This window comes from Bufo bufo, chromosome 4 (assembly GCF_905171765.1).
Source record: "Bufo bufo chromosome 4, aBufBuf1.1, whole genome shotgun sequence".
Taxonomy (NCBI): Eukaryota; Metazoa; Chordata; class Amphibia; order Anura; family Bufonidae; genus Bufo; species Bufo bufo.
This window is the reverse complement of record NC_053392.1, coordinates 225,516,676-225,530,987: the sequence shown is the minus strand read 5'-3', so window position 1 is coordinate 225,530,987 and position 14,312 is coordinate 225,516,676. Positions and strand designations below refer to the sequence as shown.

General features: G+C 41.7%; 1 protein-coding gene across 1 annotated transcript in view; it reads right to left on the bottom strand.

The window, feature by feature from the left end:
* Nucleotides 1–14,312, bottom strand: part of LOC120997962 (probable cation-transporting ATPase 13A4) — a 189,958-nt gene that overhangs the window by 130,689 nt on the left and 44,957 nt on the right. The window contains exon 4 of the mRNA XM_040428344.1: nucleotides 1,252–1,322. Within this exon, the coding sequence (XP_040284278.1) occupies nucleotides 1,252–1,322 (71 nt within the window). The remainder of the gene's footprint in view (nucleotides 1–1,251; nucleotides 1,323–14,312) is intronic.

The window sequence follows — 14,312 nt, the reverse complement described above, 5'->3', positions numbered from 1 at the left end:
GTCTGAGCTCCAGCGCTGCAGTCCTGGACTCGGACACTGTAGCGCGGTGCCAGACAAGCTGTCATGGCCTACCCATTGGTGACTTCCTTGTGTTTAGGCCACACCTCTCTCATGGCGCTTTGGCCACGCCCCTTATGTCACACCTGAGCTACGCCCCCCGGTGATGTCAGCGCTCAGGTGATTAGCTCCCTATTTAAGGCAGCAACTAGCAATCACATTTGCCAGTTATAGGTTTTCCTTGCTGTGCTCTGCTACCTGTGTGTATCGAACTGTTGCTTTTGGATTTGACTTCGGCTATACCTTGACCTCTCTTGTTATGGTTCCCTCCTTCCGCTTTGTTATTCTGTTCGGATCGATCTCCTGGTTTGACTGTTTCTGGCTCGACTTCCCATGGCGTTTTTTTGTGTGTCCTGTTTGTGAACAGGTACCTGCGGTTCCGCGGGCACTTGGATTGTATCTCTGCACTTACCAGTATAGAGAACGTCGACCAGTTGTGGACTTTTTGCCTATTACTTGTTCTACAAGTAGGCAGGGTCAGTGGGCTGGGTTCAAGTTAGGGCTCACTGTGTGTGTGTGTCCCTGACTACGGCCGTGACAATGTATGTGTTTAATATCACTGGCTCAACAGTGAACTTTTTTCACTATACAACACACAGAGGGTGCAATAATTTGTCTGCTACAATCAATATAACGATGCAGTTTTTGCGTAAAATTTCATGGTACTATGTATGCATTTACTATCCCTGTTTCAACAATTTAATTTTTGTACTGTGAAACACATAGTGCTATGCAATAATGCTTCAGTTAACACCAATATAACAATGTCATTATCACTATAAAATGCTTTTGCTATAATGAAAATTCCATAAAATCTACATAATTATATATTTTTAATCTTTCCCTATACTATCACTATAGTGTCTCTATCACACTACAGTAGTTACTTCTGACTGTAAAATCTGTAAGAATTTTCGTGTTAGACACTACCACACACAGTCCTGAGCCAATCAGGGCAAGCTCTCCCGCCACTTCCTCCCAGTGTCATGTGATCCCAGTGTCATGTTTTTCCCAGCCAATATTAAAAGTAAAATGGCGCTGGGTGCAATTTTTACGAGATTCCTCCAAAGCAAATCGCAAAAGCTTTGGATTTGTTTGACGGGCAAATTTTTGTTAATTTTTTATCAACTTTGATTTGTTTAGAAATCGATTCACCCATCCTTAATAATTAATCACATTAATGAACTACTGTACCCAGCTTTCTCAAATTTCTTTTTAGAGAGATCCCAGACATATCTAATTTTCTGCACCCGTATGAACTTTACCTGTAAAGAGAGATGAGTCTTAAAAATATAGTTGAAAATAAATGTGCATCAATCAAATCTTAAGTGGCTAATTTTGCATATAAACCATCAGGACATTGGCCCTTATTTACTAAGGTCCTTGCACCAGAATTCTGGTGTACATTAAGTTGTGCATTTTTTTTTTTTTTTTGTGCAAATCAATTTAAACTAATTTGAGGCAAAAATAATAGATTGGCAGACACATTTCAATTGACTCTAGAAAAGGGGCCATGGTTTTATCCAGATATAAAAAAAATGTGCACATTTTCTTGCACAAAATAATAGTATAACATACACCAATTATGAATTAGTCTATAATGAAAACAGTTTACCTTAATGCAAGATGTACTGAACCTATCACACTGAGTGACACACTGTGATAAACTTGGCATGCCTTGTGACTGACTGGTATATGTTTATGCTCTCATTAGTGAATGTGGGTCATTACTTGAGATGATCAAATACATACACAAATGTAACATTCCAATACACTAGTAAGCAAAAAGTTTATATTATAGAAGTAAAGTAGCCCCGGGCACCTAATAATTTTCCCTTATAACACAGAACAACGTGCAGCATTGCAAAGCTTTTTGAAGTCATATAAGAAATCAGTTATATCATTCCAACATATCTCTAAATGCTGTTAAACGCTGTTAAGAAGCCCCCATAATAATGTTCGGGAAATAGAAGTAAAAAAAACTGCAATCACAAAATAAAACCAGATTAGAAAACAAGGAAATGTGTCGCTTTGTGGTTTTAACTGGCAGAAAAAAAATTCTGTGATGCCTTCCCTTCAACTATTATTAGTTGCAATGTAGTAGTGTGACATTACGATTTTTCGCATGACCACAAATTGCCTTGTAGCCCTACCCTTGCACAAATCAATTATGTTCCTGTCCAGTAGCAATTAAAATTATTTATACATTGCCCAGTTTAATACTTTTATTGGATGGTCCTAATTTACAAAGTTAAAATTCTCCAAGCTCACACCCTATGACTAATACGATATTCTCAGCATTTACAATATAATGCACCTATTCATTTATACTTGGTAACCTAGCCAAGAAAATTATGAGCTGACTTCAGTCTTGCAATGCTATTGTTTGTGCCAAGTCAATGAGGTCAGTCAATACCTGGCATCTGTGCAGCTTCCTTTTACCTTCTCTTCTCATGCCAAGTTCTCAAGTCTTACTGTATTCTCCTGACATATAATTGCCATGTGTTAGACTCTGGTTCTGTTTGTCAGCACTGCTTTAGGTCATTACCATACAGCAATTATGGATGTAAAATGGATATGGCTAGGTATAAAAGATGGCTATGGTGGTTTACATATCAGTTGCAACATAGTCCTTAATAAGAAAGGAATGCAAAGCAATGATTGGCCTTTCCACATAGAGATGAATAGATTTAGGAACATCACATTAAAGAGATTGCAAAACATTTGTGGAAAAGGAGCATGAGTCTCTGATACTTTACATGAGAAAGGCATTAAAAAATAGCTGTGTTTTAATTTCAAAGTTACAAAGAACTTCTCAGGGTTTTTTATATTGATGGCTTACCCTTAGAATAGGTCTGACTAATGGGACCCAGCGTTAAAGTGAATGGGAGAAGTTCTGCAGTAACCAGCTCCGTGTACGACACAATGGACAAAGCCAATATTCCTGGCACAGGGGCAACTGTGGAACAGCCGATTGGCAGAGGTGTCGGGGGTTGGACTACCACATATCTGAAAGACCTATCCTGCCGATAGCCCATCAATATAAAAAAAAATCTCTTGAAATTGATTTTACGATCAGTTTTAAAGATTTATCACTTTCTTCATTGCTGAATATATCTCACAAATACAGTAAAATTTTCATTATTTTTCTATTAAAATATATCTTCTATACTCTCTGACAGCTCCATCTGAAGACCCTCCCTGATCTCCCTGAAGCTAATCTAAGCTCAATTCCTGTATCATATGCTTATGTTATGTGGGCTGCAGAGAGAACTGTCAGAGCTAACCTGATAAATGTAGTACAGAACAAGAGCCTGTGCTACAAACAATAAAATACCTGTAATTATAAAAAATTATGTGTCCATTGGCATTTCCTGAAATATTACTGTTCATCTATGGGCTGTGCTTCATATTTCATCGTAGGGTACTTTCCCATTAGTGTTTTTTGCGGATTCGTCATGGATCTGCAAAAACGCTTCCGTTACAATAATACAATCCGGTTGTATTATGTCTTCTGAAAGTCAATGGGGGAAGGATCCATTTTATATTGCAAGCAGCGTTTTGGTGTCCGCCGCCAGAGCGGAATGGTGACTGATCGGAGGCAAACTGATGCATTCTGAGCTGATTCTTTTCCATTCAGAATGCATTAGGGCAAAACTGATCCGTTTTGGACCGCTTGTGAGAACCCTGAACGGATCTCACAAACTGAAAGCCAAAACGCTAGTGTGAAAGTAGCCTTAGGCCTCTTTCACAAGACTGTTTGGCTTTTTCAGTATTTTGGGATCCGTTTTTCACGGATCCGTTGTTCCGTTTTTTGTTTGTTGTTCCTATTTAATACAGTGCAAAGAGAATCCATACACCATAGATGTATATGCAATGTATACTGATTTGTAAGCACTGTCCTGAGGCAAGCATATCTGCCTGCTCCTGCCCATACCCTCTGATGAAAGCTCTGCCATAGAATATCAGTGCAGGATACTCTGCACCCATGTTCTATGCGGAGGTTTCAGCGGGGCGCAGTGAGGACAGGCAGGAGCAGCAATGTGCTGTGCAGAGCTCCTGCCTTTCCTCGCTTTCCTCTGCTGGAACCACTACATTAAACAAGGGTATCCTTCACTGATATTCTATGACACAGCCTTCAGAGGAAGGCACTGCAGGAGCAGGGAGATGTACTCCCATCAGGACAGCGATCACTCCAATGCATAACACAAATTAGTATCCCTACACCGCATACACAGCTGCAGTGTACAGATTCTCTGTGTGCTGTAGTGAATAGCGCTTTTTGTGTTAAATCAGAAAATCCATACATAAACTATATGAGAGAAATTATTTTCAGGCTATTTTGAATACGTTAAAAAATATTAAGTGTATGTGTAGGTACACTTTAAGGAATAAAAGCCATCTTCTTAAGGCCTCATGCACACGACCGTTGTGTGCATCCGCGGCCGTTCCGTTTTCCGTTTTTTTTCGCGGACCTATTGACTTTCAATGGGTCCGTAGAAAAATCGGAAAGTGCACCGTTTGGCTTCCGCATCCGTGATCCGTTTTTCCAGTCCGTGAAAAAAATAAGACCTGTCCTATTTTTTTCACGGACAACGGTTCACGGATCCATTCAAGTCAATGGGTCCGTGAAAAATCACGGATGCACATAAGATAGTCATCCGCGTCCGTGATCTGTGTCCGTTTTTCCTATCATTTTCAATGCAAACTTGACTTAGTTTTTTTTTTCACTTTTCATGTCCGTGGATCCTCCAAAAATCAAGGAAGACCCACGGATGAAAAAACGGACACGGATCACGGAACAACGGAAACCATTTTTGCGGACCGCAAAAAAAACGGTCGTGTGCATGAGGCCTAACTAGTATCACCAAGAACTTGAAAGCAAGATACGTAGACAATTCACAAATTATTATGTAGAAATGCTCTAGAAACATAAGAACAAAAATGCTGGTGAAAGTTGGTGAATAGTATGAACAGCCTACAACCCATAGTGACTTTTTCAGTACCTTTAGCAACCAGTGCTCATTAACAGTGATGGCCAGTTCGCAGTGTTCGCCCGCGAACACATGCGGGCTGCCATCTTAACTCACAAGTCCGGCAATGCACAGGTAAGCCCTTAACTGTGCCTGTGCCGGGAGCCGGTCTGAAACGAATGCGGTCACCGGGAGCAGGCAGTTCCAAGAACAGCCGCCGGGGGCCTTGATCGGGCTGTTCTCGGAACTGCCTGCTCCCGGTGACCGCATTTGTTTCAGACTGGCTCCCGGCACAGGCACAAGTAAGGGCTTACCTGTGCATCGCCGGACTTGTGAGATAAGACGGCAGCCCGCATGTGTTCGCGGGCGAACACTGCGAACTGGCCATCACTGCTCATTAATAGTGATGAGCGACAGGGGCAATATTCGAATTCGCAATATTTTGCTAATATTTGGGCGAATATTCATCATATATTCTCGAATTCGTGATTATTTTATTGTTTTTTTTAGCCGAAAATAAAACCGTAGCATGCTGCGGTTTTATCTTTTGCCTGATCAGTCAAAAAGACTAAACTGAAGACATCCTGATGCATCCTGAACGGAATGCTCTCCATTCAGAATGCATGGGGATATAACTGATCAGTTATTTTCCGGCATTGAGCCCTTTTGACGGAACTCAGTGCCGGAAAAGAAAAATGCAAGTGTGAAAGTACCCTTACACCTACATTTTTCACTTTCACAAGGGGTTAGAGCAGTGCTTCTCAAATAGTGGGGCGCGCAGACAAGTGACGTCACTGAGGGACGCGCCGGCCGCCCGGCCCGCCTGCCGGCATTATACAGAAGAAATTCGGATATACGGTACTATTAGGAGTGAGGGGGGCATGTTTAATAACTTTAAACAGCGGTGGCGGGCACACGGAATCTGTGTATGGCACAGTTAAGGGGTGGGGGTCTGTGGATGGCACTGTTATGGGCTGGGGGGGGCACTGTGGATGGCACTGTTATGGGGTGGGGGGTCTGTGGATGGCACATATATAACAGTGCCAGCCACAGATCCCCCTGTAACAGTGTCAGCCACAGATCCCCCCCATAAGTGTCCGTCATCCACAGATCCCCCCTTAAGTGTCCGTCATCCACAGATCCCCCCATAAGTGTCCGTCATCCACAGATCCCCCCATAAGTGTCCGTCATCCACAGATCCCCCCATAAGTGTCCGTCATCCATAGATCCCCCCATAAGTGTCCGTCATCCACAGATCCCCCCATAAGTGTCCGTCATCCACAGATCCCCCCATAAGTGTCCGTCATCCACAGATCCCCCCATAAGTGTGTGTCTGATCCACATTTCTTTCTTTTTTTATTCTCTTATACGTTAATAAGGATACAGTGTTATGCAGAGGTGTACTTATAACAATTTTATAGACAAATGATACTATTTACAGTCACGCGGGGGGTGCGAAATGTTTTCTTCTTCCTGGGGGGGGCATGACAGAAAATAATTGAGAAGCACTGGGTTAGAGGACAAAATGCACCCCACATTTTGTTCCCAATTTCCCCCCAAATACGGCAACACCCCATATGTGCTCAAAAAATAATGTATGGGCGCACAGCAGGCTTAAGAGTGGAAGGAGCACCATATGGCATTAGGAGAGCGGATTTAGCTGGAATGGTAATTGGGAGCTAAATTGCATGTGAAGACACCCTGAGGTGGCCCTACAGTGGAAACCCCCAAAAAGTGACCCCATTCTGGAAACTACACCCCTCAAGGAATATTTAAAGGTGTGTAGTAAGCACTTTGACCCATTGAGCATTTCACAGATTTAGGAAACGCTTGGCTGTGAAAAATAAAAATTCATTTTTTTCCAGAAAAAGTTACTTTACACCCACATTATTCACTTTAACAAGGGGTAACAGGACATAATGCACCGTACATTTTGTTCCCCATTTCACCCTCAAATACGCCAACACCCCATATATGCTCAAAAAATGATGTATGGGCGCATGGCAGGGCTCTAGAAGCAAGGTGCAAAATATGTTTTTTGTAGGCCTGAATAAACAGACATGGATTTTAGATGCCATGTTGCATTAAATAAATTTCCTGAGGCACCCAAAAATGAAAAACCCCAAAAAGTGACCCAATTTTGGAAAGAGTACCCCCGTACGAACATTTTAAGGGGTGGAAAGGGTACTTTTAAGCAAACAGGTGTCTCACAGAAGGCAGAAATACTAGAGAAAGGATTTCAAAGCACGCATTTGTAAAAATGAAAAATTACTAGCAGACCCCAATTTTTCATTTTCACAAGGGTTTATAGGAGAAAGTGCACACCAGTATATATTCCCCATTTTCTCCCATTTTTCCAAGCTCTTTAAGGGCGCATAGCAGGGCTCTAGAGGCAAGGTGCAAAATATGGTTTTTGCAGACCTGAATAAACAGACATGGATTTTACCTGCCATGTTGCATTAAATAAATTTCCTGAGATGCCCAGAAATGAAAAACCCCAAGAAGTGACCCCATTTCGGTAAGAGCACCCCTGTACAAGCATTTTAAGTGGTGGAAATGGTACTTTTAAGCAAACAGGTGTCTCACAGAAGGCAGAAATAATAGGGAATGGATTTAAAAGCACACATTTGTAAAAATGAAAAATTAGTAGCAGACCCCAATTGTTCACTTTCATAAGGGGTTAAAGGAGAAAATGCACCCCAGTATATGTTCCCAATTTTCTCCCCTTTTTACAAACACCCCATATGTGCTTGTAGCCTGCTGAAAGGGCGCACAGCAGGGCTCTAGAGGCAAGGTGCAAAATTTGGTGTCTGCAGGCCTGAATAAACAGACATGGATTTTAGCTGCCATGTCACATTAAATAAATTTCCTGAGGTCCCCAGAAAAGAAAAAAAAGAAAAAATGACCCTATTTCGGAAAGATCACCCCCGTACAAACATTTTAAGTCATGGAAAGGGTACTTTTAAGCAAACAGGTGTCTCACAGAATACAGAAATACTTGAGAAAGCATTTCAAATCACACATTTATGAAAAAAAAGATATATTATTAGCAGACCCCAATTTTTTTTTTTTTTTAAAGGGGTAAAAGCAGAAAATGCATCCCAGGTTGTGTTCCCCATTTTCTCCCCATTCAGGAAACACCCCATATGTGCTTGTAGCCTGCTATATGGGCGCACAGCAGGCAAACGGCAAAATATGAATTTTGCTGACAGGCCTGAATTGGCAGACATGGATTTTAAGTGCCTTTTCACATTTATTAAATTCCTGAGGTCCCCAGAAATGAAAATCCCCAAGAATGACCCCATTTCGGAAAGAGCACCCCAATGCGAACATTTTAAGTGGTGAAAAGGGTACTTTTAAGCAAACAGGTGTCCCACAGAAGGCAGAAATACTAGAGAAAGTATTTCAAAGCACACATTTGTAAAAATGAAAAATTACTAGCAGACCTCAATTTTTCACTTTCACAAGGGGTTAAAGGAGAAAATGCACCCCAGTATATGTTCCCCATTTTCTCCCCTTTTTGCAAACACCCCATATGTGCTTTTAGCCTGCTGTAAGTGCGCACAGCAGGGCTCTAGAGGCAAGGTGCAAAATGTGTTTTTTGCAAGCCTGAATAAACAAACATGGATTTTAGCTGCCATGTCGCATTAAATACATTACCTGAAGTCCCCAGAAATGAAAAACACCAAGAAGTGACTCAATTTCGGAAAGAGCACCCGCGTACGAACACTAAGTGGTGGAAAGGATATTTTTAAGCAAACAGGTGTCTCACAGAAGGCAGAAATACTAGGGAATGGATTTCAAAGCACACAGTTTTAAAAATAAAAAAATAACTAGCAGACCCAAATTTTTTACTTTCACAAGGGGTTAAAGGAGAAAATGCACCCCAGTATATGTTCCCCATTTTCTCCCCTTTTTGCAAACACCCCATATCTGCTTGTAGCCTGCTGTAAGGGCGCATAGCAGGGCTCTAGAGGCAAGGTGCAAAATATAGTGTCTGCAGGCCTGAATAAACAGACATGAATTTTAGCTGCCATGTCACATTAAATAACTTTCCTAGGGTCCCTAGAAAAAAAAAAAGAAGTGACCCCATTTCGGAAAGAGCACCCCCGTACGAACATTTTAAAGTGGTGGAAAGAGTATTTATAAGCAAACAGATGTCTCACAGAAGGCAGAAATACTAGGGAATGGATTTCAAAGCACCCATTAGTAAAAATGAAAAATTCCTATCAGATCCCAATTTTTCACTTTCACAAGGGGTTAAAGAGAAACTGCACCCCGGTATATGTTCCCCATTTTCTCCCCTTTTTGCAAACACTCCAGATGTGCTTGTAGCCTGCTGTAAGGGCACATAGCAGGGCTCTAGAGGCAAGGTGCAAAGTATGTTTTTTGCAGGCCTACATGGATTTTAGCTGCCATGTCGCATTAAATAAATTTCCTGAGGTCCCCAGAAAGGAAAAACCCCAAGAAGTGACCCCATTTCAGAAATAGCACCCCCATACGAACATTTTAATGGGTGGAAAGGGCACTTTTGACTTAACAGTTGTCTCAAAGAAAACAATATGTAGTGGTTATTGGAAAGTGGATCTGGAAGCGAGGTGGACTAAATCAGAGATATAAAGTGGAAATATTCCAGGGAGCATAAAGGATGAAATTAAAAATCCATGGATGAGTGGTAGGTTCGGAAACAATTCTTTATGCAGAGGCCAGGTTTATCTGGGCAGGTGTCGCACTGATAAGTGGTGTCTTTTCGTATTCCCCTTTTTTAACAAACCCAACATCTTTTTTTGGGTCTTTCCCCTCTTCGCTGTTTGTGGGACTTCACCAGGGAAATGTTGTCGTGAACACGTGAACCATGACCTCCTGTAGTACTCGGGCCCTCCCCTTCCTTACTTTGGAAAATAAGGGCCTTAATGACCACCTCTTGGAACTGAAGGAAATTTCCTGTGTGGCCTGCAGCTCTATGTAAAATGTATGCATTGTACATTGCCATCTGTACAATGTATACAGCCAGCTTTTTTTCCACACCTTAGTTTTACGCATGGCACTGTAGGGCTTCAGTACTTGATCAGACAGATCAACCCCTCCCATGTACCTGTTGTAATCAATGATGCAGTCTGGCTTATTGACAGCGGTTGTGGCACCTTGCACGGTAAGAGAACTGGTGTGAGTGTAAATGCTGGTCAGTACAAGGACATCCCTCTTGTCCTTGTACTTAATCGCCAGGATGTTCTCATGGCAGAGAGCCTTACTGTCGCCTTTTCGGAGTAGTTGCCCTACCAGGGACCTAAGGAGGCCTCTCTGATTTTTGCATACCATGTCGCAAGCCAGAGTACCTCTGGCTTTTAGGGACATGAATAGGGGTATGATGGTATAATAGTTATCCACATAGAGGTGGTAACCCTTATCCAGCAGTGATTGCAGTAAGTCCCACTCGATCTTCCCAGTAACTCATAGGACTGGGGGGCATTCAGGGGGTTGTATCCATGAATCTTTCCCTGTAGGTGTACCCGGAGGTACTCTCGCACAGCTTGTACATTTTAATTCTGTACCGTGCCCGCTTGCTGGGCAGGTACTGGCGGAATTTAACCCTTCCTTTTAAGTGTACAAGGGACTCGTCTATGCTAATTTCTTTTTCTGGGGGGAACACCTCTGTAAATATGGAGTTGAGGTGCTCCAGGAGGGGTCTTATTTTGAATAGACGGTCAAATTGTGGGTCATTTTGGGGGGGCACTGTGCTTTATTATTATAATGTAGGAATTTCAAAATGGATTTAAATCTTGAGCAGGACATGGCCATATTGTAAATTGGAGTGTTGTACAAGACATCTAAACTCCAATATTGTCTCATTTTTATTTATTTTTTTACCAGGCCCATATGCACCAACAGCCCCCAAAATGTCATAATGTCGGCTGCATTTACTGGGCTCCAACCTAGGGGTCAAGCATATGAGGATGTTGGGTTTTGAGCTATAAATTGCTGGGCGTATAAATTTGTTTGGGTCACCATCAAATGTATGAATTCGTCAGAGAAAAAGATTTTGAAAAAATCTATTTCTGTGAAGCCCATGCAGTCAATTGCCATCGGAATTTGGGGCTCATAATCCTCAGGCGGTGTGTGGTCCATAGGGGATCACTAGGGGGGAGCTACATCATCTCTCCTGGGGCGTCTCATTGAGAGTCCCTCATCACCGGAGGATGATGATGATGATGAAGGAGTAGAGGAGTAGAAGAATGCAGCATCCTCTTCTCTCTCACTTGCAGACTCTGTTTCAGAGGCAAGGATGGCGTATGCCTCTTCAACGGAGTTCATTCTCTGGGATGGACGGGACATTTTTATTTTTATTGGTGTGTGTAAAATGAAAAGTGTCAGGGGAGTGTATGTAGTGATTTAACACGTGAGGGGGCTTGTAATTAATTTAAAATCTAATTTATGATAAAGAAAAAAAGAGAGAAAGAAAATAGAAAAAGAAAAGAGAAAAAGATAAGTGAAAGACTAAGATAAAATTTAGAAAAAAAGGCCCAAAAAAAGGCTATAAAAAAAAAAGCACTGAAACCTGAGCAGATGCGGTCAGTAATTGACAGTACTGAACGCCGCTCAGCAGGTGCAGGACCCACGCACGCAGACGGCACGCATGTGGGTTAAAAATATCTAAACTAGTACTAACTAAAATTGACTTATATATATGTAAATATACAGTTGCAAGAAAAAGTATGTGAACCCTTTGGAATGATATGGATTTCTGCACAAATTGGTCATAAAATGTGATTTGTTCTTCATCTAAGTCATAACAATAGACAATCACAGTCTGCTTAAACTAATAACACACAAAGAATTAAATGTTACCATGTTTTTATTGAACATACCATGTAAACATTCACAGTGCAGGTGGAAAAAGTATGTGAACCCCTAGACTAATGACATCTCCAAGAGCTAATTGGAGTGAGGTGTCAGCCAACTGGAGTCCAATCAATGAGATGAGATTGAAGGTGTTGGTTACAGCTGCCCTATAAAATCACACACCAGTTCTGGGTTTGCTTTTCACAAGAAGCATTGCCTGATGTGAATGATGCCTTGCACAAAAGAGCTCTCAGAAGACCTAGGATTAAGAATTGTTGACTTGCATAAAGCTGGAAAGGGTTATAAAAGTATCTCCAAAAGCCTTGCTGTTCATCAGTCCATGGTAAGACAAATTGTCTATAAATGGAGAAAGTTCAGCACTGCTGCTACTCTCCCTAGGAGTGGATGTCCTGTAAAGAGCACAGCGCAGACTGCTCAATAAGGTGAAGAAGAATCCTAGTGTCATCTAAAGACTTACAAAAGTCTTTGGCATATGCTAACATCCCTGTTAGCGAATCTACGATACGTAAAACACTAAACAAGAATGGATTTCATGGGAGGATACCACAGAGGAAGCCACTGCTGTCCAAAAAAAACATTGCTGCACGTTTTCAGTTTGCACAAGAGCACATGGATGTTCCACAGCAGTACTCGCAAAATATTCTGTGGCCAGATGAAACCAAAGTTGAGTTGTTTGGAAGAAACACACAAAACTATGTGTGGAGAAAAAGAGGCACAGCACACCAACATCAAAACCTCATCCCAACTGTGAAGTATGGTGGTGGGGGCATCATGATTTTGGGCTGCTTTGCTGCATCAGGGCCTGGACGGATTGCTATCATCAAAGGAAAAATGAATTCCCAAGTTTATCAAGACATTTTGCAGGAGAACTTAAGGCCATCTGCCCACCAGCTGAAGCTCAACAGAAGATGGGTGTTGCAACAGAACAACGACCCAAAACATAGAAGTAAATCAACAACAGAATGGCTTAAACAGAAGAAAATACGCCTTCTGGAGTGGCCCAGTCAGAGTCCTGACCTCAACCCGATTGAGCTGCTGTGGCATGACCTCAAGAAAGCAATTCACACCAGACATCCCAAGAATATTGCTGAACTGAAACAGTTCTGTAAAGAGGAATGGTCAAGAATTACTCCTGACCGTTGTGCACGTCTGATCTGCAACTACAGGAAACGTTTGGTTGAAGTTATTGCTGCCAAAGGAGGTTCAACCAGTTATTAAATCCAAGGGTTCACATACTATTTCCACCTGCACTGTGAATGTTTACATGGTGTGTTCAATAAAAACATAGTAACATTTAATTATTTGTGTGTTATTAGTTTAAGCAGACTGTGATTGTCTATTGTTGTGACTTAGATGAAGATCAGATCAAATTTTTTGACCAATTTGTGCAGAAATACATATCATTCCAAAGGGTTCACATACTTTTTCTGTATATATAACTTGCTAGCAAACGTGTGCACGAACACCAACCATGGGGCAGCCAAAGCAGATCGCAGATCCATTCACTTTAATGGGTCCGCGATCTGCCCCTTCCGCAAAAAGATAGGACAGGTTCTATCTTTTTGCGGAACGGAAGTACGGGACAAAACCCTACAGAAGCACTCCGCAGTGCTTCCGTAGGGTTCCATTCCGTGCTTTCGTTCCGCACCATTCCGCATCTCTGGTTTTGCGGACCCATTGAAGTGAATGGGTCAGCATTTGCAGATCCGCAATATGGCAACGGGACACCTACAGTCGTGTGCAGGAGGCCTAACTGATTTCTTTTTTTTTTTAAAGCACTAAACCTGAGCAGACGCTGTCAGTACTATTGACATATATATATATATATATATATATATATATACAGTCCTGGCCAAAAGTTTTGAGAATTACATAAATATTGGTAATTGGAAAAGTTGCTCCTTAAGTTTTTATAATAGCAATTTGCATATACTCCAGAATGTTATGAAGAGTGATCAGATGAATTGCATAATCCTTCTTTGCCATGAAAATTAACTTAATCCGAAAAAAAACCTTTCCACTGCATTTCATTGCTATCATTAAAGTACCTGCTGAGATCATTTCAGTAATCGTCTTGTTAACTCAGGTAAGAATGTTGACGAGCACAAGGCTGGAGATCATTATGTCAGGCTGATTGGGTTAAAATGGCAGACTTGACATGTTAAAAGGAGGGTGATGCTTGAAATCATTGTTCTTCCATTGTTAACCATGGTGACCTGCAAAGAAACGCGTGCAGCCATCATTGCGTTGCATAAAAATGGCTTCAGGGGCAAGGATATTGTGGCTACTAAGATTGCACCTCAATCAACAATTTATAGGATCATCAAGAACTTCAAGGAAAGAGGTTCAATTCTTGTTAAGAAGGCTTCAGGGCATCCAAGAAAGTCCAGCAAGCACCAGGATCGTCTCCTAAAGAGTGCC